Here is a 22,579-nt window from a genome sequence, read left to right as displayed (position 1 = left end):
AAATAGCAAAAAGCCTACACACATGGAAACTGAACAACTTGTTACTAAATGACAGCTGGGTCAGGGAAGAAATAAAGAAAGAAATTAAAGTCTTTCTAGAAATCAATGAAAATAAAGACACAACACACCCAAACTTGTGGGACACAATGAAAGCAGTGATAAGAGGAAAGTTCATAGCACTAAGTCTTCTTCCTTCAAGAAGAAATTCGAGACAGCTCAATCAAGCAACTTAATGGCTCACTTAAAAACCCTAGAAAAAGAAGAAGCAGACACACCAAGAAGGAGTAGATGGCTGGAAATAATCAAACTCAGGACTAAAATCAATCAATTGGAAACAAATAAAACAATTCAAAGAATCAATGAAACCAAGAGCTGGTTCTTTGAGAAAATCAAGAAGATCGACAAACCCTTAGCCAAGCTAACTGAAAGGCAGAGAGACACCACCCAAATCAACAAAATCAGAAATGAAAAGGGGGACATAACTACAGACACTGAGGAAATCCAAACAATCATTATTAGAACTTACTTCAAAAGTCTATATGCCACAAAATTTGAAAATCTAAATGAAATGGACAATTTTCTTGATCGATTTTACTTACCAAAGCAGAATCTGGACCAGGTAAATCAACTAAATAATCCTATCTCCACCAAAGAAATAGAAGCAGTCATCAAAAGTCTCCCATCCAAAAAAAGCCCAGGACCAGATGGCTTCATTGCAGAATTCTACCAGACCTTTAAAGAAGAGCTAACACCAATTCTCTTCAAACTATTCCACAAAATAGAAACAGAAGGAACATTACCAAACTCATTCTATGAAGCCACAGTCACCTTGGTACCTAAACCTCACAAAGACTCAACAAAGAAAGAGAATTTCAGGCCAATCTTTCTTATGAATACTGATGCAAAAATACTTAACAAAATACTTGCAACCCGAACCCAAGAACACATCAAAGATATTATCCACTATGACCAAGTAGTCTTCATCCGAGGTATTCATGGGTGGTTCAATATACGGAAATCCATCAATGTGATCCATCATGTTAACAAACTGAAAGAAAAAAAAACCACATGATAATCTCCTTAGATGCTGAAAAAGCATTTGACAAAATCCAACATCCATTCATGTTTAAAATACTGGAGAGATCAGGGATACAAGGCACATATCTAAACATAGTAAAGGCGATATACAGCAAGCCTATAGCCAACATCAAACTGAACGAAGAGAAACTTAAAGCAATCCCACTGAAATCAGGGACAAGACAAGGCTGCCCACTCTCTCCATATCTCTTCAACATAGTGCTGGAAGTCCTTGCTAGAGCAATAAGACAGTTGAAGGAGATCAAGGTGATACAGATTAGAAAAGAAGAATTCAAATTATCACTATTTGCAGATGATAAGATAGTATACATGAGTCACTCCAAAAACTCTACCAGGGAACTCCTACAGCTGATAAACACCTTCAGCAAAGTGGCCGGATACAAAATTAACTAAAAAAATCAGTAGCACTCCTGTATACAAAAGACAAAAGGGCTGAGAAAGAAATTAGGGAAACAACACCCTTCATAATAGCCACAAATGACATAAAGTACCTAGGTGTAACCCTAACCAAGCAAGTAAAAAACTTGTATGAAAAAAAAATTTCAAGTCTCTGAAGAAAGAACAGAAGAAGATATGAGATGGAAAGATCTCCCATGCTCATGGCTTGGCAGGATTAACATAGTAAAAATGGCCATCTTACCAAAAGCAATCTACAGATTTTATGCAATTCCCATCAAATTGCCAACACAATTCTTTACAGACCTGGAAAGAAAAATTCTCAACTTCATATGGAATAACAAGAAACCCAGAATTGCTAAAACAATCCTCTACAATAAAAGATCTTCAGGAGGTATCTCCATCCCTGATCTCAAGCTGTACTGTAGAGCAACAGTTATAAAAACAGCATGGTACTGGTATAGAAACAGAATGGTGGATCAATGGAACAGAACAGAAGATCCAGAAATAAACCCACACACTTATGGACACCTGATTTTTGACAAAGGTGCCAAAAACATACAATGGAAAAAAGATTGCATCTTCAACAAATGGTGCTGGTCTAACTGGATGTCTACATGTAGAAAAATGAAAATAGATCCATACTTATCACCCTGCACAAAACTGAAGTCCAAGTGGATCAAAGACCTCAACATAAAACCAGACACATTAAATCGGCTAGAAAAAAAGTGGGAATACCCTAGAACTCATTGGTACAGGAGAGAACTTTCTGAACAGAACACCAACAGCACAGTCTCTGAGAGCAACAATCAATAAATTGGACCTCCTGAAACGGAAAAGCTTCTGTAAAGCAAAGGATACTGTCATCAAAACAAAGCGACTGCCTACACATTGGGAAAGAATCTTCACCAACCCTTTATCTGACAGAAGACTCATATCCAGTATATATAAAGAACTAAAGAAGCTGAAAAGTAGCAAACCAAGTAATCCACGTGAAAAATGGGGAACAGAGCTAAAGAGAGAATTCTCTGTAGAGGAATATCGAATGGCAGAGAAGCATTTAAAGAAATGCTCAACCTCATTAGCCATTAGGGAAATGCAAATCAAAACAACCCTGAGATTTCACCTTACAGCCATCAGAATGGCCAAGATGAAAAACTCAAGTGACAACACATGCTGGAGAGGTTGTGGAGAAAGGGGAACCCTTCTCCACTCCTGGTGGGAATGTAAACTTGTACAACCACTCTGGAAATCAATCTGGCACTTTCTCAGAAAACTAGGAATAGCTTTTCCTCAAGATCCAGCCATACCACTCCTAAGCATATACCCAAAACAGGCTTAAGTACACAATAAGGACATTTGCTCAACCATGTTTGTAGCAGCTTTATTTGTAATAGCCAGAAGCTAGAAACAGCCCAGATGCCCCTCAACTGAAGAATGGATGCAGAAATTGTGGTACATCTATACAATGTAGTATTATTCAGCAGTGAAATATAAGGAAATCATGCTATTTGCAGGTAAATGGTGGGACCTGGAAATGATCATCCTGAGTGAGTTGTCCCAGAAGCAAAAAGACACGCATGGTATATACTCACTCATATAAACATACAACATAGAATAAACCCACTAAAATCTGTACATCTAAACAAACTAAGCAAAAGAGAGGACCCTAACTAAAACGCTCAATCCCCATCCTGAAAGGCAAAGAGGATGGACATCAGAAGAAAAAGAAAACAGGAAACAACCTAGGAACCTGCTACAGAGGGCCTCTGAAAGCCAGAAGAAGAAAACAGGAAACAACTTAGGAACCTGCCACAGAGGGCATCTGAAAGCCTCTGCCCTGCAGACTATCAAAACAGATGCTGAGCCTGATGCCCAACTGGCGGGCAGAGTGAATGGAATTTTATGTAAGAAGTGGGAAATATCAAGAGCTAGAGAAAACAGGAACTCCACAAGGAGAGTAACAGAACAAGAAAATTTGAACACAGGGAACTTCCCAAAGACTCATACTCCAACCAAGGTCTATTCATGGAGATAACCTAGAACCCCTGACGTTTAGTGTCCAAGTGGCTTACATATTGATGGAAAGTGGGACTGCCTCTGACATAAACTGATTGGCCTGCTCTTTGATCACCTCCCTTTGAGGGAGGAGCAGCCTTACCAGGCTACAGAAGAAGACAATACAGCCATTCCTGATGTGATCTGACAGACTAAGATCAGAAGGAAGGAGAGGATGACCTCCCCTATCAGTGGTCGTGGGGAGGAGCATGCATGAAGAAAGGGGAGGTAGGGTGGGATCGGGAGGGGAGGAGGGAGGGTCTTATGGGGGGGATACAAAATGAATAAAGTGTAATTAATAATAATAATAATAATAATAATAATAATAATAATAAAGAAAGAAAGAAAAAAAACAAAACAAAAAAACAAACTTCAAGTGTCTGAAGAAAGAAATTAAAGAAGATATCAGAAGATGGAAATAACTCCCATGCCCATGGCTCAGTAAGATTCCTATAGTGAAAATAGCCATCTTACCAATACCAATCTACAGATTCAATGCGATTCCCATCAAATTACCATCATAATTCTTTACAGACCTTGAAAGAAGATTCTCAACTTTATATGCAATAACAACAACAAAGAAAAAAAACATAAGAGCTAAACCACTCCTTTACAATAAATGATATCCTGCAGGTATCTCTATCTCTTATCTCAAGCTGGAGTATAGAGCAACAGTTATAAAAACTGCATGGTACTTGTATGCTAACATAATGTTGGATCAATGGAATTGAATTATAAACTCAGAAATAAACACATATACCTATGGACACCTTATTTTTAATGAAGAAGTCAAAACCATACAATGGAAAAATGATAGCATCTTTAACAAATGGGTCTGGTCTAACTGAATGTCTACATGTAGAAAAATGAAAATAGACCTATATCTATCACCCTTCACAAAATTAAAGTGCAAGTGGATCAAAGATATCAACATAAAATTAGACAAACTAAATCTATTGGAAGAAAAATTGAGGAAGGGCTTGGAACTCATTGGCAAAGGAGACAATTCCCTGAACAGAACACCAACAGGTCAGACTCTTAGATCTACGTTTAATAAAAGGGACCTCATAAAATGGAAAAAAAAATTGTAAAGCAAAGAACACTGTCAACAGAATAGGACAGCCTTCAGAATTGAAAAAGATCTTCACCAACACTTCATCCAATAGAAGGCTAATATCCAGATTATATAAAGAAGTCAAGAAATTAGACACCAATATATCATATAATTCAGTTTAAATAATGCAATACTAGCTAAACAGTGAATTTTCAACAGAGGAATATCAAATGGAAAACAAACACTTAAAAATTGCTCAACATTCGTAGTCCTCAGAGAAATGCAAATCAAAACAACTCTGAAATTCCATCTTACATCAATCAGAAAGGCAAAGACCAAAAACACAAGTGACAAAACATGCTGGAGATGATGTGGAGAAAAGGGAAACCTCCTCCATTGCTGATGGGAGTACAAACTTGAAAAATTGATTGGAAATCAATCTGATGCTTTCTCAAAAATATGGGAATAGTACTACCTCCAGAGCCAGCTATACCACTCCTGAGTATATGCCTAAATGATACCCCACCATTCAGCAAGGTCACTTGCTCAAACATGTTTATAGCAGTTTTATTCATAATAGCCAAAATCTAGAAACAACCTAGATGTTCCTCAAAGGAGAAATGAATGCAAAAATTGTGGCACATTTAAACAATGGAATACTACTCTGCTATTAAAAAAAGAAAATCATGAAAATTTCAGGCAAATGGATGGAAGTGCAAAAGATTATCCTGTGTGAGGTAACCCAGAAACACAAAGACACCCTTGGTATATACTCTGTACATCTTTTTAAATTGGGATATATCATTTGTGTCTAATTTCTTAAGTTCTTTAAATATTTTATATTAGTCCTTTGTCAGATGTAGGGTTGGCGAAGATCCTTTCCCAGTGTTGACTGAATTTTCTTTTATTGACAATGTCTTTTGCCTTACAGAATATCATTGTGAGGTAAAACAGTACAGAAAGACAAGCATGGTATACAAACACTTATAAATGGATATTAGCTGTATAATATAGGATAGTTATATTAAAATCTACAGACGCAAAGAAACTAAACACCAAGGAGGAACCTAGGGAGGATGCTCAAATCTCATTCAGAATGGAAAACTGGACAGACTCCACAAGATGTGAAAGAGAGGAAAAAAAATGGGAGCCTACTATAGAGGTTCTTCTGAAAGGCTACACCTAACAGGGGATAGAAGCAGATGCTGAGGCTCACAGTGAAACTTTGGGCACAGCACAGGGAGTCTTATGAAAAAAGAGGGAGACAAGAATAGAAGGATATGGACGGGATAGGAGCCCCATAATGAGACCAAAAAACCTAAATGGTGGGATCTAGAAAAGATAATTCTGAGTGAGGTATACCAGAAGGAGAAAGACACACATGGTATATACTCACTCATATAGTCCTATAAGATATGATAAACGTAATGAAATCTGTACACCTAAAGAAGATAAACAAGAAAGAGGACCCAGGGTAAGATGATCAAGCCTCACTTAGAAAAACAAATGGTAGATGCATTGGACTTAGGAGAAAACAAGTAACAGGACAGGAGCCCACCACAGAGGGCCTCTGAAAGACTCTACCTAGCAGTGTATCAAAGCAGATACTAAGACTCATAACCAAACCTTCGGAAGAGTGCAGGGAACCATATGAAAGAAGGGGGAGTTTGTATGACATGGACAGGATAGGAGCTCCACCAAATATATCTGGGCACAGGGGGCTTTTCTGAGACTGACACTCCACCAAGGACCATGTATGGATATAACCTAGAACCTCTGTAAGGGGAACAGGGACTATTTCTGACAGGAACTCAATGGCAGACTCTTTGACCTTCCCAACCGTCAAGGGAGGAGCAGTCTTGCTAGGCCACAGAGGAGGACATTGCAGCCAGTCCTGAAGATACCTGATAAACGAGAGTCAGATGAAAGGGGAGGAGGTCCTCCCCAATCAATGGACTTGGAAAGGGGCAGGGAGGAGATGAGGGTGGGAGGGACGGTTTGGGAGGGAATGAGGGAGCGGGATACAGCCGGGATACAGAGTTAATAAAATGTAACTAATAAAAAATAATAAAGAAAGAAAAGAAAAATAATCTGAGTCCAGAGGCTCCTGCAGAGACTAATGCACTAACCAAGGACTATGCACAGAGAGGACCTAGACCCCCTGCTCAGAACTAGCTGATTGGCAGCTCAGTCTCTGTGTGGTCACCGAGTAAGGGGAGCAGGGACTGCCTCTGTCATGAGGTTGTCTTTTTGTTCTTTGATCACTTGCCATTGGCAATGCAGTCTTGCATGGCCACAGAGGAAGAGGATATAGACAGTCCTGATGAGACTTGATAAGCTATGGGCAGATGTCAGAGGAAGAGATCTCCCCCTTTGCAGTGGACTAGGGGAAGGGGATAGGTAGGGAGAGGGAGGGGGAACTGGGAGGAGTTGAGGTAGGGGACTTCAATTGTGACATATAATGAATATATTGTAAAAAAATAAAATTAAAAAATGAAAAGAACTAGGTATATTTTATTTCAGCTTTTAATTGATTTCTCTCAAATAACTAAGGTAATACTGTTCTTTATCTACCCTTATTAGATTGTACCTTCAAAATTATCTTCAGTTATTATTCTTATTCAAATGTTTTTTTTTTCAAAATTTGTTTTTCTCCACACAACCAAGAATAAGTACAGAACATGTATGCTTTACTTCATACAAAATGTGTATAGCTTCATATTGTTCCTTTCTAGAAAATCCAGTGGGTGATTATGTTAAACATATACTTGATAGTTAAATTTAATTTATATAAATGGCTTCATGCTTCAATGCTGTTTACTATTTGGTACAAGTAAATACAGTTTAGGGTGTAGGTACTAAACATAATGTGTACCTAATATATTTCTGTCTTTTATTTCATTAAAATATTTTGTCTTTTGTTTTTATTAAACAGAAACCAAATTGTCCTCGTTCTGAAATTTTTAAGTCACTTCCTCCATCCTTCTGAAGCTACACTATTGTTAATTTCAAAACATAAGGGTGGAATAGGAGGCAGTACAATGGCTTTTGCTCTAAAGGGAGAAGTACTAAATTTTAAAGCAATTGTAAGTAAGCTGTATTTATTTTGTATACTTTCCATCCTGTTCCCCAGCCCCTGAACTGTCACATCATGATTATTCTTCCCTGTTTTGTTTCTGTTCTGCTCTTAGTCCTTAGATCATAACTTTGCCATCAAACATTGTTTTCTGGTGAGGGCACTGAAATGTGATCGTTGATTCAACAATTTTTTTCTGCTATAGGCACATCACCTTTTAATATATATGTATTTAGTGTATGTGCATGAACATACACGTATTAATGCATGCACATTTATGTTGGCACACTTGTGCCACAAGCATGATGGAGGTTAGAGAAAATTTGCAGGAGACAACTCTCTCTAATATGGACCTTTCAGATTGAAAACAGGTTAAAAGGCTGGGCAACAGGTACCTTTACATGTTCAATCATCTGTCTACTTGGACACTCATCTGTTTATCTGCAGTTTTTTTTATAGAGACAATCTATTGTACAGTTCATGGTAATGCTACATTTATTGAAGAATGAGGATGTTCTTGATTGAATTATATGTGTTCATATCTCTAACGACAGGGCAGAAATTCATTAGTACTCTTCTATAAAAATCTTGTTTAAATATCTGATGGCTTGTGGTAGGGCTATAGGAGAGGAACAATTCAATTCTATTTAAGGGACAGGCCACTGAGAGTTTGACCATACTCCAGTGAATATATAGATAACACAAATTCTGTTGCAAAGGTAGGGGATGGAAAAGGAAGTACTGGAAAATGAGTGTCATCAGTGTGCATGATGTGAAATTCCCAAAGAATTACTAAAATATTATGTTGAAAAATATTATTTATTACCATGTATATATGGTAAAGTCAAGCAAACTTTTTGCCAGGATTCTGTGTAAAATAATATATAAATATATAGATATATAAATATATATTATACACAGAATATATATAAATATATAAATATATATTATACACAGAATATATATATTTAATATATATATAAGTATATATATATATATATATATATATATATTTAAAAAGATGATACATTTGAGTGTGCAAGGCCAGAGTATAAAATACAAAGAATGATTCAAAATTATGAAGTGGTAGTTATATATAAGAAGAAAACACCAAAGAAGTTCACATGGATAGACTAACTTAATAGACAGTGATGCCCCAAGGAGGTTATTATTTCTTTCTATTACATGTTGTTGTCTTTTACTTTTCTCTTTAGTAATGAACACTTGACATTTCCCAATTCTGGCACATACGTTCTCTGAAACAGTGTCACGTTCATTCTATGACATAATATCATATATATTCCTCTGAAAAAAGTGTATTACTTTATCACATGTAGTACAATGACGTGGCTGATTTTATCACTTCATTAACCTCAATACAGGGGAGAAAATCTGGAAACTGAATGCCTGAATGCTATGCAGGCTAAATACATCTCCCTCTTCCCAGGTCAATGGGAAGTAGATAACATAATAATGGAGAAAATATTTAAGACAATAACACATTTTATATCTGTAAAATTTGTAGAATTTTTATACAGAGATTTTTATTTTATATATGTACTTTCATTTACCATGCCATTGTAACCATCTCAATATGAATATGCACATTTTACAAATATACCTGCTTTTGTCTTAGGTGATAGATAAAAATCACTAATATATATATATATATATATATATATATACATATATATTACAATTCACAGATAGAGAAAATCTCTGATTCCTTATGAAATCATTAATTATTCATTCATGAAATTAGTTTGAAGGAAATCAACTTAAGAGACATTTAAAACATATTTTAATTATTATCACATTATTGTGACTTAAGTAAATACATTTTATATTATCTGAATTTTAATCATAAATTAATTTTGAGGGAAAGAATGTTATTATGTTTTATAATAATTAAGTGGACATTAGGTTTTTGACTAGTTCATAAATTTAAGATGAAATAAAAATAGATATTCTGGGTTTTGAAATTATTATATTGTGTTTTTTTAACTTTAGGAGATTCTAAAATATAAAGTTCCATGTTATCAAAGGAAAGAAGTCACAGTGGATGTGAAAAACCCCTTCCCAACGGGTGGAGAGTTTCGGTAAGTTATTGTTTTAATGTAAATTTATTACAGTTCATTATATTCAAGAAAAATGAGTAAATGTCTGTTCCTCTTTAAAAAATGATTTATCTCAGGAGAAATTGTATGTACTAAACTTTCTATGAACCTAAAAGTACCAGCAATTAAAATAGATCAAATTTAGAATTCAAAGTCATGTATATTGTGACAGAAACTATCAATATAATATAAAATGCTTTGCATTTAGCATTTGATAATTTATTAGATATTATTTGGCAGTATGCAACATTTTGAATGACAGTATGTTCAAGCTTTTAAAGGTTTATTATCAGTAATATCACTCATGATTGATTAAACAAAGCTAATTTAATTGAAATAGTTATTAAGCAATTGATGATTTTTATATCTACATAAAGTTGAATTTATTGTTGTTCTCTTCAGCAACTTTTTCATATCTTTTTTTTAGTCTCTAGATCCAGAATTTCCTCCTGGTTATTTTTAATAATCTTTATTGATGTTTTATATTTGATGCTACATTGACCTAATATTTTCTTTTATTTCTTTAATGTATTTCTGTAGTTCTTGAAAGGTATGTGTAATAACAAATTTGAATTTGTTTCCTGTTAAATCTGATATCTGGGGCATAGACAGTATCAGTCACTCATTTCCCCTTCTGTTTGTTTATATGTTTCATAGTTTTTCAATTACCAGCTTTAAATATTTTTCTTCTTTTTTATTATTATTTTTATTAATTACACTTTATTCACTTTGTATCTCCCCATAATTCCCTCCTTCCTCCCCTCCCAACCCCACCCTACCACCCCTCCTTCACGAATGCCCCTCCCCAAGTCCACTGATAGGGGAGGTCCTCCTCTCCTTCCTTTTGATCTTAGTCTATCAAATCTCATCAGGAGTGGCTGCATTGTCATCTTCTGTGGCCTGGAAAGAGTGATCCCCCCTCAGGGGGAGGTGATCAAAGATCAGGCCAATCAGATTATGTCAGAGGCAGGCCCTCTTCTCATTACTATGTAACCCACTTGGACACTAAAATGCCATGGGCTACGTCTGTGCAGGTGTTCTAAGTTATCTCCATGCATGGTACTTGGTTGGAGAATGAGTCTCTGGGAAGACCCCTGTGTTCAAATTTCTGGTTCTATTGCTCTCCTTATGGAGTTCCTGTCCTCTCCAGGTCTTAATATTTCCCACTTCTTACATAAAGTTCCATGCACATTGCCCAACAGTTGGCCATAAGTCTCAGCATCTGCTTTGATAGTATGCAGGGCAGAGCCTTTCAGAGGCCCTCCATGGCGGGTTTCTAGCTTGTTTCCTGTTTTCTTCTTCTTCTGATGTCCATCCTCTTTGCCTTTCGGAATGGCGATTGAGCATTTTAGTCAGGATCCTCTCTCTTGATTTCATGATTTCCTTATTCTTCATTGCTGAGTAATATTCCATTGTGTCGATGTACCACAATTTCTGCATCCATCCTTCAGTTGAGGGACATCTGGGCTGTCTCCAGCTTCTGGTTATTACAAGTAAAGCTGCTATAAACATGGTTGAGCAAATGTCCTCATTGTTTACTTGAGCCTCTTTTGGATATATGCATAGGAGTGGTATGGCTGGGTCTTGAGGAAGCGTTATTCCTAGTTGTCTTAGAAAGCGCCAGATTGATTTCCAGAGTGGTTGTACCAGTTTACATTCCCACCAGAAGTGAAGGAGGGTTCCCCTTTGTCCACAGCCTCTCCAGCATGTGTTGTCACTCGAGTTTTTCATCTTGGCCATTCTGATGGGTGCAAGGTAAAATCTCAGGGTTGTTTTGATTTGCATTTCCCTTATGACTAAGGATGTTGAACATTTCCTTAAGTGTTTCTCTGCTATTTGTTATTTCTCTACAGATAATTCTCTGTTTAGCTCTGTTCCCCACTTTTTAATTGTATTACTTGGTTTTGCTGCTTTTCAGCTTCTTTAGTTCTTTATATATACTGGATATTAGAGTGTAGCAGAAGTTATACAATCAAAATAGTAAAAATACACTGAAAAAATAATTTAAAGCAGAGATAGAAGTAGCTGATGGGCAGCCCAGGCTTTAATATTTTTCCCTTTTTTTATTATTTAATTATTTATTTTATTTTATTTTTCTTTTTAGTTACATTTTGTTAACTCTGTGTCCCAGCTGTATCCCGCTCCCTCATTCCCTCCCCAACCCCACACTCCCTCCCTGGTCTCCTCCCTGCCCCTTTCCAAGTCCCCTGATAGGGGAGGACCTCCTCCCCTTTCATCTGACCCTGTTTTATCAGGTATCTTCATGGCTGGCTGCAAAGTCCTCCTCTGTGGCCTAACAGACTGCTCCTCCCCTGGGGGGGGGTGTCAAACAGCCTGCCCTTGAGATCCTGTTAGAAATAGTCCGTGTTCCCCTCACTTTGGAAAACTACTTGGTTACTGAGCTACCACAGGCCACATCCGAGCAGAAGTTCTAGGTTATATCCATAGATGGTCCGTGGTTGAGTGTCAGTCTCAGAAAAGACCCTGTGCCCAGATATATTTGGTCCTTGTAGAGCTCCTATCCTTTCCATATCATACTAACTTCCCTTCTTTCATATGATTCCCTGCACTCTGCCGAGGGTTTGGTTATGAGTCTTAGTGTCTGCTTTGAAACACTGCTAGGTAGAGTCTTTCAGATGCCTTTTGTGGTAGACTCCTGTCATAAGTTCAATGCACATCCCATTTGTCTTTCTAAATGAGGATTAATCACCTTCGCCTGTGTCCACTTTCTTGATTATCTTCTATAGGTGTGTAGATTTCATTATGTTTATCATGTCTTGTAGCTCTATATAAGCGAGTATATACCAAGTTTGTCTTTCTCCTTCTGGGATACTTCACTCAGAATGATCTTTTCTAGATCCCACCACTTGCCTGCAAATTTCATGATTTCCTCCTTTTTGATTGCTGAGTAGTATTCCCTTTTTATTTATTTTTAAATTTATTACAATTTTTTCACTTTGTATCTCAGCTGTAGCCCTTTCTCTCATCCCCTACCACTCACCTTCCATCCTTCCTCTCCTCCAAAATCTCTGCCCACTGATAGGGGAGGTCCTCCTTCCTTTCCATCTGACTCTAGCCTATCAGGTATCATCAGGACTGGCCACAGTGTTTTCCTCTGTGGCCTGGTAAGGCTGCTGCCCCATCAGGGGGAGGTGATCAAAGAGCCAGCCACTGAGTTCATGTCAGAGACAGTCCCTATTCCCCTTACTACGGAACCTACTTGGTTACTGAGCTGCCATGGGCTACATCTGTGTAGGGGGTGAAAAACCACATGATCATCTTTTTTAATGTAAAAAAAAAAAAAACATTTGCCAAAATCCAAAATCCATTCCTGCTTAAAGTCTTGGAGAGATCAGGGATAAAAGGCACATACCTAAATATAGTAAAGACACTGTATGGCAAGATTATAGTCAACATCAAACTAAACAGAGAGAAACTTAAATCAATTCCACTGAAATCAGGGACAAGGTAAGACTTCCCATTCTCTTCTTATCTCTTCAACATAGTACTTGAAGACCTACCTAGAAAAACAAGACAACTAAAGGAGATCAAGGGAATACAAATCAGAGAGGAAGAAGTAATTTTTTTAAAATAGTGTATTTTCATTATTTTGATTATATACCCTCCACTCCTTTAAGTCCTCTTAAATTCTCCCTACCTACACAACTTTATGTTCTAACAACAAAAGAAAAACAAAGATTCAGATTAAAGTAAACAAAATATACCAAACTAAATCAAACCAACAAAAAACTTAAAAAGTGCAGAAAAAGAGAGTTGTGTTGGCCACTTACTTGTGACCATGATTTTATCTGGCTTGGACAAGTGCAGACATCATTGTTACAGTCTCTATGAGTTTATGTGTGCATCGTTCCTCTTTTCTCCAGAAGGCACTGTTTCAATGGTCCACCATCTCTACCTCTTGCAATTTTTCTGCCTCCTCTTCCACATAGATCCCTGAGACTTGATAAAGACATCCTGTCTAGGGCTGAGTGCTCTAGAGTCTCCTACCCTGAACATTGTGAAGTTGTGGGCCTGTGTCTTAAATCTCATCTACTGTAATGAGAAGCTTCTCTGGTAAATGCTGAGCAGTGTCCTGATGTATGAGTATAGTAATATGTCATTAGGAGTTGTTTTATTTATTTGTTCATTTTATTGCCACTATTGTGGTAGAATAATAGTAGTAGGTTTTTCCCTAGGGCTCATATCCTAATTTAGTCTCAGGTTCTTGGTTACTTTAGAAGTGCCAGCTATGGGTTCTATCTTATGCAGTGGGTCTTAAATCCAAACAAATAATGGTTGTTTACTCCAATAATATTTGTGTGACTATTGTACCAGTGTCTTTCAGGTAGTCACTCTTGTAGATTGCAGAGCTTGTAGCTGGTTAATACTGGTGTTTATTTTTCTCCTTAGGTAGCTTGGATAGTACCTTCCAGCAACATGAACACTAGTCAATAGGGGTGAAGTTCTTAACTGGGCACAAGCTTAACTTCATTGATGTAATAGTGATATCTTTAGCAATAGAGCCTTGCTGTCAGGTTCTGGAGACTAACTAATAACACTGGAAAAATGTTTTAATGTTTGGCAGAAAGATCTTTGTCACTGTTAGCCAATGTAAATGGGCTAGTAATGTGTACTTTAAACAGAATGTATATGTTTCATAGTTTCTATGAAAGATTCTGGACATATTTGAATAAGTATTATACACATTCTAAGTACTGGTTCTATCTCCCTAAGGCCTGTTTATTTATATTTCATGTTTATTAAATTTTTATTTATTTACTATTCATTATAATTTATTCACATTTTATTTTGATTAGCCTCCTCCCTCATCTCTCAGTCCCATTCTCTCTCCTTCTTCTCCCCTTAAGCCCCTTCCCTAGTCCAGTTATAGGGGAGGTCTTCTTCCCCTACTATCTGAGGCTAGCCTATCAGTTCTTATCAGGACCAGAAGCATCATCTTCCTCTGTGGCCTGATAAAGCAGCACCCACCACCCAGAAGAATGTGATCAAAGAGCTGGCTACTGAGTCCATGTCAGAGATAGCCCCAGTACCCACTACTAGGGAACCCACTAGGGAGACTGACCTGCCTTTGGGCTACATCTAAGCAGGGGTCTAAGTCCTCTCCATGCATGATAATTGGTTGGAGCATCAGTCTCTGCAGGACACCCTGCACCCAGATTTTTTTGGCTCTGTTGGTCTCCTTGCAGAGCTCCTGTCCCCTTCAGGTCTTTCTATATTCTCCTTTTTCCATAAGATTTCCTGCCCTTTGTCTAAAGTTTGTCTATGATTCTCAGTATCTGCTTCAATACCCTGCTGGGTAGAGAGGCCCTCTGTGGCAGGCGCCTGTGCCATTTGCTCTTATATTTTAATTTTAAACTAAAATATACCCTTGGTTATTTTGCCTGCCTGTATGACTGTATCTGTGGCCTGCAGAAGTGGGGAGTAAACCATTTGATTCCTGGAAAATCTAGTTACAGAAGTTTTTAAGCTATCATGTGGATGCTGGCAATTGAATCTCTGAAAGAATTGCTAACACTCTTAACCACTAATCCATTTCTTTATCCCTCCCTACACACCCACGATTTAAAATCTCTTATATCTAAGTTAACAAAATGCCTCAGTGGGTAAATGTAGTTATTGATAATCCTGACAACCTGAGTTTGATCCCTGTGTTCCACATGATAGAAGGAGAGGTTCAACTCCTTAACTGCAACCTTTAACTTCTACAGATACACATACACAAACACACACAACTCTCTCTCTCTCTCTCTCTCTCTCTCTCACACACACACACACACACACACACACACACACACACACACACATGCACACACACCCCTCACACACAGGGAGACTATGTCTCTTTTTTAAATTAAGTAACTTGTGTATATATATGTTGTAAAGGAAAAGTACTAAAATTTTTACTTCCAGCCACACATGGTGGCACATGCATTTTCTCAACACTTGGGAAGCAGAGGCTGGTCTGCAGACCAAGATATAGGACAGCCTCGGCTACACAGAGAAACCCTGTCTCAAACAACAGCAAAAACAAATGTTCACTCCCAAAGACCCTTCACCCCCTGGAAGGGTATTGTAAACTACTCTTCACACTAATTCAAATAAATTTATATGCTTTTAGATACCAGTTTTCCGTAGTAAGTGTCTGATGTTTTTTCTTACTCAGGGAGGGTGCAATTCCTTTCCTTGGGTTGATGCAGCATATCAGCAGGCCTACAACTTAATTTTTGTTCTTAGTTATTCAATCAACGTCCTCCATATGCCTTTTACCATGGCCTGAATTTGACTACAATTAGTAAAAATGAAGTTATGTCATTTTAAATATATCTGGCCTTTCTTTTCTTAAAGTCTACTTGTCTCCAGATATTTTTATCTTATATCTATCTCACAAGCTACTCATAGAGTGTACTTTTTTTTTCTGAGGAAATTACACATTTTATTTGCAGAGCTTTTAGTGGGAGAGAGCAATAATACCCTCAGAGTATGTGTACTTTTAATTTTGTTTTCTTATTTTGCTCTGATTTAATAAAGTTGTATATTTCTAAATGTACAGTCAGTTGAACTTTTTATGTATTCATCTTCATTACAGCCGAGTAATTTCCTCTCTCTGAATTTTCTTTTCCTAAATTAGGGAGTGTGGTGCTTCAAATAGGAATGGTCCCCATGGACTCATAGGGAGTGACATTATTTGAGGTGTGGTCTTGTTGGAGGAAAAGCCCACTGGTGGTGGGCTTTGAGGTCTCCTAGCTTTGCTGTCTGCTGATCCAGATGTAAAGCTCTTAGTTATCTCTCCAGCACTAGGATGACATTTTACTAAGTCCCTGAACTGTAAATCAGCCCCAATTAATTGTTTTTATTTTCTTTGTAAGAGTTGCTATGAACATAGTGTCTCTTCACGGCAATAGAAACCCTAATTAAGACAGGGGGAAAAGTGAGAAATTTTGTTTGTTTGTTTTTCTTGGTTATTTGGATTTTTATTGCTAAGCTAGCATAGACTATAGTGTCATGAAGACCATCCACAAAGAGGATAAACAGTTGTATTTTTATAATTTACTCATATTTATCTTGGGTACAGTTTAATGGAACTCAGCAGTATCATGTTGCAGTAATATTTACTTAAAATTCTGTTTCATTGGTCATTATTATAGCCAATCTACATATATTTTTTGCTATTGCTTCTTAATATCTTTTATTCACTCCATTTGTCTTTCTATCCAGTGCTTGTTTTTCTTCTTTTAACTTTATTGATCTTTTCATTTTGATTCCAATACGTAATATATTTATATCAACTCTTTTCTGACATGTGGTAAAAATTGAAGCTGGGACAATAGCTCATTTCATGAAGGTGTTGTAGTAATAGTATGAAGACCTGAGTTCAATTCCTAGAACTCTTGTAAAAAGCTATTTTGGGAGGTGCATGCTTGTACTCCAAGTGCTGTGGAGGCAGAAACATCTCTGGCTCTCACCCTCCAGCCAGCCTTCCCCTGTCGGTGAACCCATTTTCTCTGCCCTTGTCTCAGAAAAAGGTGCAGTACTCCTGAAGAACAACAGTCAAGGTTGGACTCTGATTCTCTGAGACTCTCTGGAGCTTCTTCTCTCCCAGAGATGCTCCCCCACCTATTTCCATTCTTTCTCTTTGTTCTACCCCCCTGTTCTCCTCAAACATGATCCCTATCCTCTCTACCATCCCTATCCCCTCACCCATCCAGTTTCCTCCTTCCATCTACTTCAGATTTCTAATTTATTTTCTATTCAAGAATCCTCCTCTGGGCCCTCCTGGTTAATTAGCTTCTTTGAGTCCCTGGATTATAGAACGCTTATCCTGTATTTTGTGGCTAATATTCACTTACAAGTGAGTAGACACCATTCTTGTCTTTCTGGGTTTGGTTTACCCCACTCAGGATGATCTTTTCTAGTTCCATCCATTTGCCTTCAAAATTAATGATGTCCTTGTTTTTAATAGCTGAGTAGAATTCCATTGTATATATGCACTACATTTTCTTTATCTCTTCTTCGTTTGAGGGACATCTACATTGTTTCTAGTTTCTGCCTATTATAAATAAAGCTGTTATGAACATAGTTGAACATGTGTCCATGTGGCATGAGCTTGCATATTTTGGGTACATGCTCAAGAGTGGCAGAGCTGAAGCTTGAGTTTTCTGAGAAACCTCCAGTGATTTCAGCAGTGGATTTACAAGTTTGTTTTTTTTTCAGTTTGTTTATATGGTGGATTACATTGATGGCTTTTTGCATGTCTGTTGAACCATCCCTGCATCCTTAGGATGAAACCTACTTGATCATAGTAAATGATGTTCTTAATGTGTTCTTGGATTTAGTTTGCAAGTATTTCTTTGAGTATTTTTGCATCAGTGATCATAAGGAAGACTGGTCTGAAATTTTCTTTCTGTGTTATTGCTTTGTGTGATTTATGTATCAGGGTAACTGGCTTGTGGCCTCATAGAATGAGTTTGCCAATGTTCCTTTTGCTTATTTTGTGGAACAAATTGAGACGTATTGGTATTAGTTCTTTGAAAGTCTGGTAGAATTCTGGGCTGAAAACATCTGGCCCAGGGTTTGTTTTCATTGGGAGACTTTTCATGACTGCTTCAATTTCCTTAGGGGTTATAGGTCTATTTAAATTGTTTATCTGATCTTGATTTAACATTGTTAAGTAGTATCTACAAAGAAAATCACCCATATTGTTTAGATTTTCCAATTTTGTGGAGTACTTGCCTTTGAAGGTAAGATCTAATGATTTTTCTTTTCTTTTTTTTTTTTTTTTTGGATTTCCTCAGGGTCTGTTGTTATGTCCCCCTTTTCATTTATTTTTAATTTGTATAATGTCTCTGTGTCTTTTAGTTGGCTAAGGGTTTGTTTCCCTTGTTGATTACCTCAAAGAACCAGTTCTTGGTGTTGATTCTTTGTATTGCTCTCTGTGATTCTAAAGCATTTATTTAACACCTGAGTTTGGTTATTTCCTGCCCTGTACTTCTCTTGGGTGTGTTTGCTTCCTTTTGTGCTAGAGCTTTTAGGTGTGTTTTTTAATTGCTAGTATGAGATCTCTCCAATTTCTCTTGGGTGTGTTTGCTTCCTTTTGTGCTAGAGCTTTTAGGTGTGTTTTTTAATTGCTAGTATGAGATCTCTCCAATTTCTTTATGAAGGCACTTAGTGTTATGAACTTTCCTCTTAACACTACTTTCATTGTGTCCCATAAGTTTGGGTGTGTTGTGCCTTTATTTTGATTTAATTCTTGAAAGTCTTTAATATCTTTCTGTATTTTCCTACCTGACACAGTGGTCAATGAGTAGAAAGTTGTCCTGTTTCCATGAGTTTGTTGGGTTTCTCTTGTTTTTGAGCTCCAGCTTTTATCCATGGTGATCTGATAAGATACAGGGGTTATTTCAACTCTCTTGTATCTATTGAGGCTTGCTTTTTGAATGTGCAGTCAGTTTTTGAGCTGGTTCTATGAGTTACTGAAGAGAAGGTATATAATTTTGTGTTTGGATGAAATGTTCTGTAGATGTTTACTAGGTACATTTGATTCATGATGCTAGTTAGTTTCATTATTTCTCTTTTTAGTTTCTGTTTCTATGACCTGTCCATTAGTGAGAGATGGGCATTAAAGTCTCCTACAATTTATGTTTGGAGTCAATGTGTTATTTAAGTTTAGTAATGTTTCTTTTATGAATGTGGGTGCTATCGCCTTTGTGTGCATACATGCTGTCAGTTGAGATGTCATCTTTGTAGATTTTTCCTTTGATGTATGAAGTGTTTTTCCCTATCTCTTTTGTGTCATTCATATTGAAAGTCTATTTTATTAGATATCAGAATGGCTATTCTATCTTGCTTCTTGGGTCCATTTGTTTGGAAAAACTTTCTCTAACCTTTTAATTTGAGATAATATATATCTTTGTTGCTGATGTGTTTCTTGTATGCTGCAGAGAAATGGATCCTGTTTTCACATTCATTCTGTTAGACTGTGTCTTTTTATTAGGGAATTGATTACATTAATATTTAGAGATATTAATGACCACTGATTGTTAATTCCTGTTATTTTGATGTTTGTGATGCTAGTGTGTGTGTATGTGTGTGTGTGTGGTGTTTTTGTATGCTCTCCTTGCTTTGATTTTGCTGCTGTGGAATTATTTATTTTCTATTTTTTAATTTCTTGAATGTACTAACATAACATGTCTTACCTGTTTGTACTGGGTTGGAGTTTTCCATCTTGTATTTTCTGTAGGGCTGGATTTATGAATAGATAATTCTTTTTTAAAAATTATTATTTTTTTACACTTTATTCACTTTGTATCCCCCCATAAGCCCCTCCCTCCTCCCCCCCGATCCCACCCTCCCTCCCCCTTCTTCATGCATGTCCCTCCTCAAGTCCACTGATAGGGGAGGTCCTCCTCTCTTTCCTTCTGATCTTAGTCTATCAGATCACATCAGGAGTGGCTGCATTGTCATCTTCTGTGGCCTGGTAAGACTGCTCTCCCCTCAGCGGGAGGTGATCAAAGAGTAGGCCAATCAGATTGTGTCGGAGGCAGTCCTTCTTCCCATTACTATGTAACCCACTTAGACACTAAACTGCCATGGATTACATCTGCTCAGGGGTTCTAGGTTATCCCCATGCCTGGTATTTGGTTGGTTATGGAGAGGAATAGATAATTCTTAAATTTGGTTTTGCCTTGGACTATCTTTTTTTATCCATCTATGGTGAATGAAAGTTTTTCTTGGTATAGTAATCTAGTTTGGCTTGTGTTCTCTTAAAGGTTGCAAGGTTGTCCAGTTCCTTTGAATTTTAAGAATCTCTGCTGAGAATTTTAGTGTAATTCTGATAGGTATGTTTTTGTAAATTACTTGGCCTTTTTCTCTTTCAGCTTTTAATATTCTTTCTTTGTTCCATAGTTTTAGTGTTTGAATATTATATGTTGGGAGGGTTTTCTTTCCTTGTCCAATATAATTGTTGTTCTGTATTTTTCCTGTATGTGTATTGACATTTTATTTTGTTTTGTTTTTTTAGGTTTTGGAAATTTTATTCTATGATTTCATTGAAAATATTTTCTGGTTCTTGGAGCTGAGACTCTTCAACTTCTTCTTTTCCTATTATTTGTAGATTATGTCTCTTCTTAGTATTCTAGATTCCTTGGATATTTTGTGTCAGGAATATTTTAGATTTAATATTTTCTTTGATGTACCAATTTCTTCTATATAGTCTTCTGTGCCTGATATTCTCTCTTCCATCTCTTGAATTCCATTGGTGATGTTTATGTCTGTTCCAGTTTTCTTCCCCAGGTTTTCCATCTTCAGGATTCTCTCAATTTGTATTTCCTTTATTGCTTCTATTTCTGTTTTCTTGAACAGTTTTAGTCATTTCCTTTACTTGTTTCAATGTACTTTCCGATATTTCTTTAAGGTATTTATTAGTTTCCTCTCTAAAGGCTTCTAAATTTTTTTATGTATTTTGCTATATTTCCTTAAGAGATTTATTCATTTTATTTCTTTAAATGCCTCTATCATCTTCTTAATATTGGATTTAATAATTTTATTGTTCTTCAGGTGTGTAATAATATCGTGGGTTAGCTGTAGTATGATAGCTGGGTTCTGTTCGTACCATATATTCTTGGCTCTTGTTGTTTATGCTCTTAACCTTAACCATCTTGTATTGGCAGACTTTAGGTAATACAGGCCCAGTTGTGGCCCAGAAAATGGAGTGCCAGAGAGCAGGTCTGAATTATCTCTGGTGGTCCTGATGGCCATAGAGTGCTTTCGACTCTGATTGGTCACAGGCTTTCAGGTATGTACCCTGAGCTGGTAGTCTCTGAAGGCAGCAGGTCTCTAGTGGCCCTCGAGGCCACTGGCTTCTTTGCGTACAGGTAGGGCTATAGTTCATTAGATGAAATTTGCATGGGATAAAGGATAGCACATAATTGTTGGACTTGCCCAGTGGCACCCAATAGGCAGGGGGCTGGGGCATTGAGGTCTCAACAGTTTGTCCTTGGTAGTTGTGACCCTCAGGGTTTGGAGCCTGAGCTCTGGGCTAGGAATCATATAACCTATAAAAATTGTATTCATTTTATATTCAGTATTGAGCCCTTGACTTTAAGAGAGAAATTACAGTAAAAGTTTGCTAAAATAATATATAACATTTTTATTTTATGTACTTGCTATTGTAGTTAACTTTGCTGTGGATTTTATATCTTGTGATTCTTTTTTCTTGTTTGCTTGTTTGTTTGAGACAGGGTCTTCCTATGTAGCACTCAATAGTCTTGAACTTATGATTCCCTTAATATTTTGTCTTTAGTGCAAGGTACTGGAGTTGTGCAAAGATATACCAAATCTTTCCATATATTTTCTAGATAATTTCAGCATTTCGTTTCAGTTGAAAAACAATTTTTTTCAAATATTCATACTATTTTGGGTTTCATGAAATCTCTTTTCCATGTTTAACTTGCTAAAACTAATTTTATATCCATTCTTCCAACTCCAAGCATATTGCTAATACAGATGTTGCCATGTAAAAAATCTTCCCACTAACATTTCTGCTCTTTGAGTTCTGACAGGAAATACAGGTAGTAATAGAATATTGCTATGGTGTAATAAGGCACAGTAAATATAATTCTCTCACATAATATAAGGGAATGAACTGAACTTACACCAAGAAACCAAAGGGAGTTTGTAAAAACAATGAAGAAGCAGAAGCAGGAAGAAGAAGAAGAAGAAGAAGAAGAAGAAGAAGAAGAAGAAGAAGAAGAAGAAGAAGAA

General features: G+C 36.9%; 1 protein-coding gene across 1 annotated transcript in view; it reads left to right on the top strand.

Moving 5' to 3' along the window:
* LOC129677283 (cilia and flagella-associated protein 47-like) overlaps positions 1-22,579 on the top strand; it is a 603,052-nt gene that overhangs the window by 281,017 nt on the left and 299,456 nt on the right. Inside the window, 2 exon segments of the mRNA XM_055607932.1 lie at positions 7,542-7,692; positions 9,693-9,781. Of these exon segments, the coding sequence (XP_055463907.1) occupies positions 7,542-7,692; positions 9,693-9,781 (240 nt within the window).

Source organism: Psammomys obesus, unplaced genomic scaffold, assembly GCF_907164565.1.
Source record: "Psammomys obesus unplaced genomic scaffold, mPsaObe1.curated_primary_1811, whole genome shotgun sequence".
In the NCBI taxonomy this organism is placed as follows: domain Eukaryota; kingdom Metazoa; phylum Chordata; class Mammalia; order Rodentia; family Muridae; genus Psammomys; species Psammomys obesus.
This window is presented reverse-complemented; position numbering and strand designations above follow the sequence as displayed.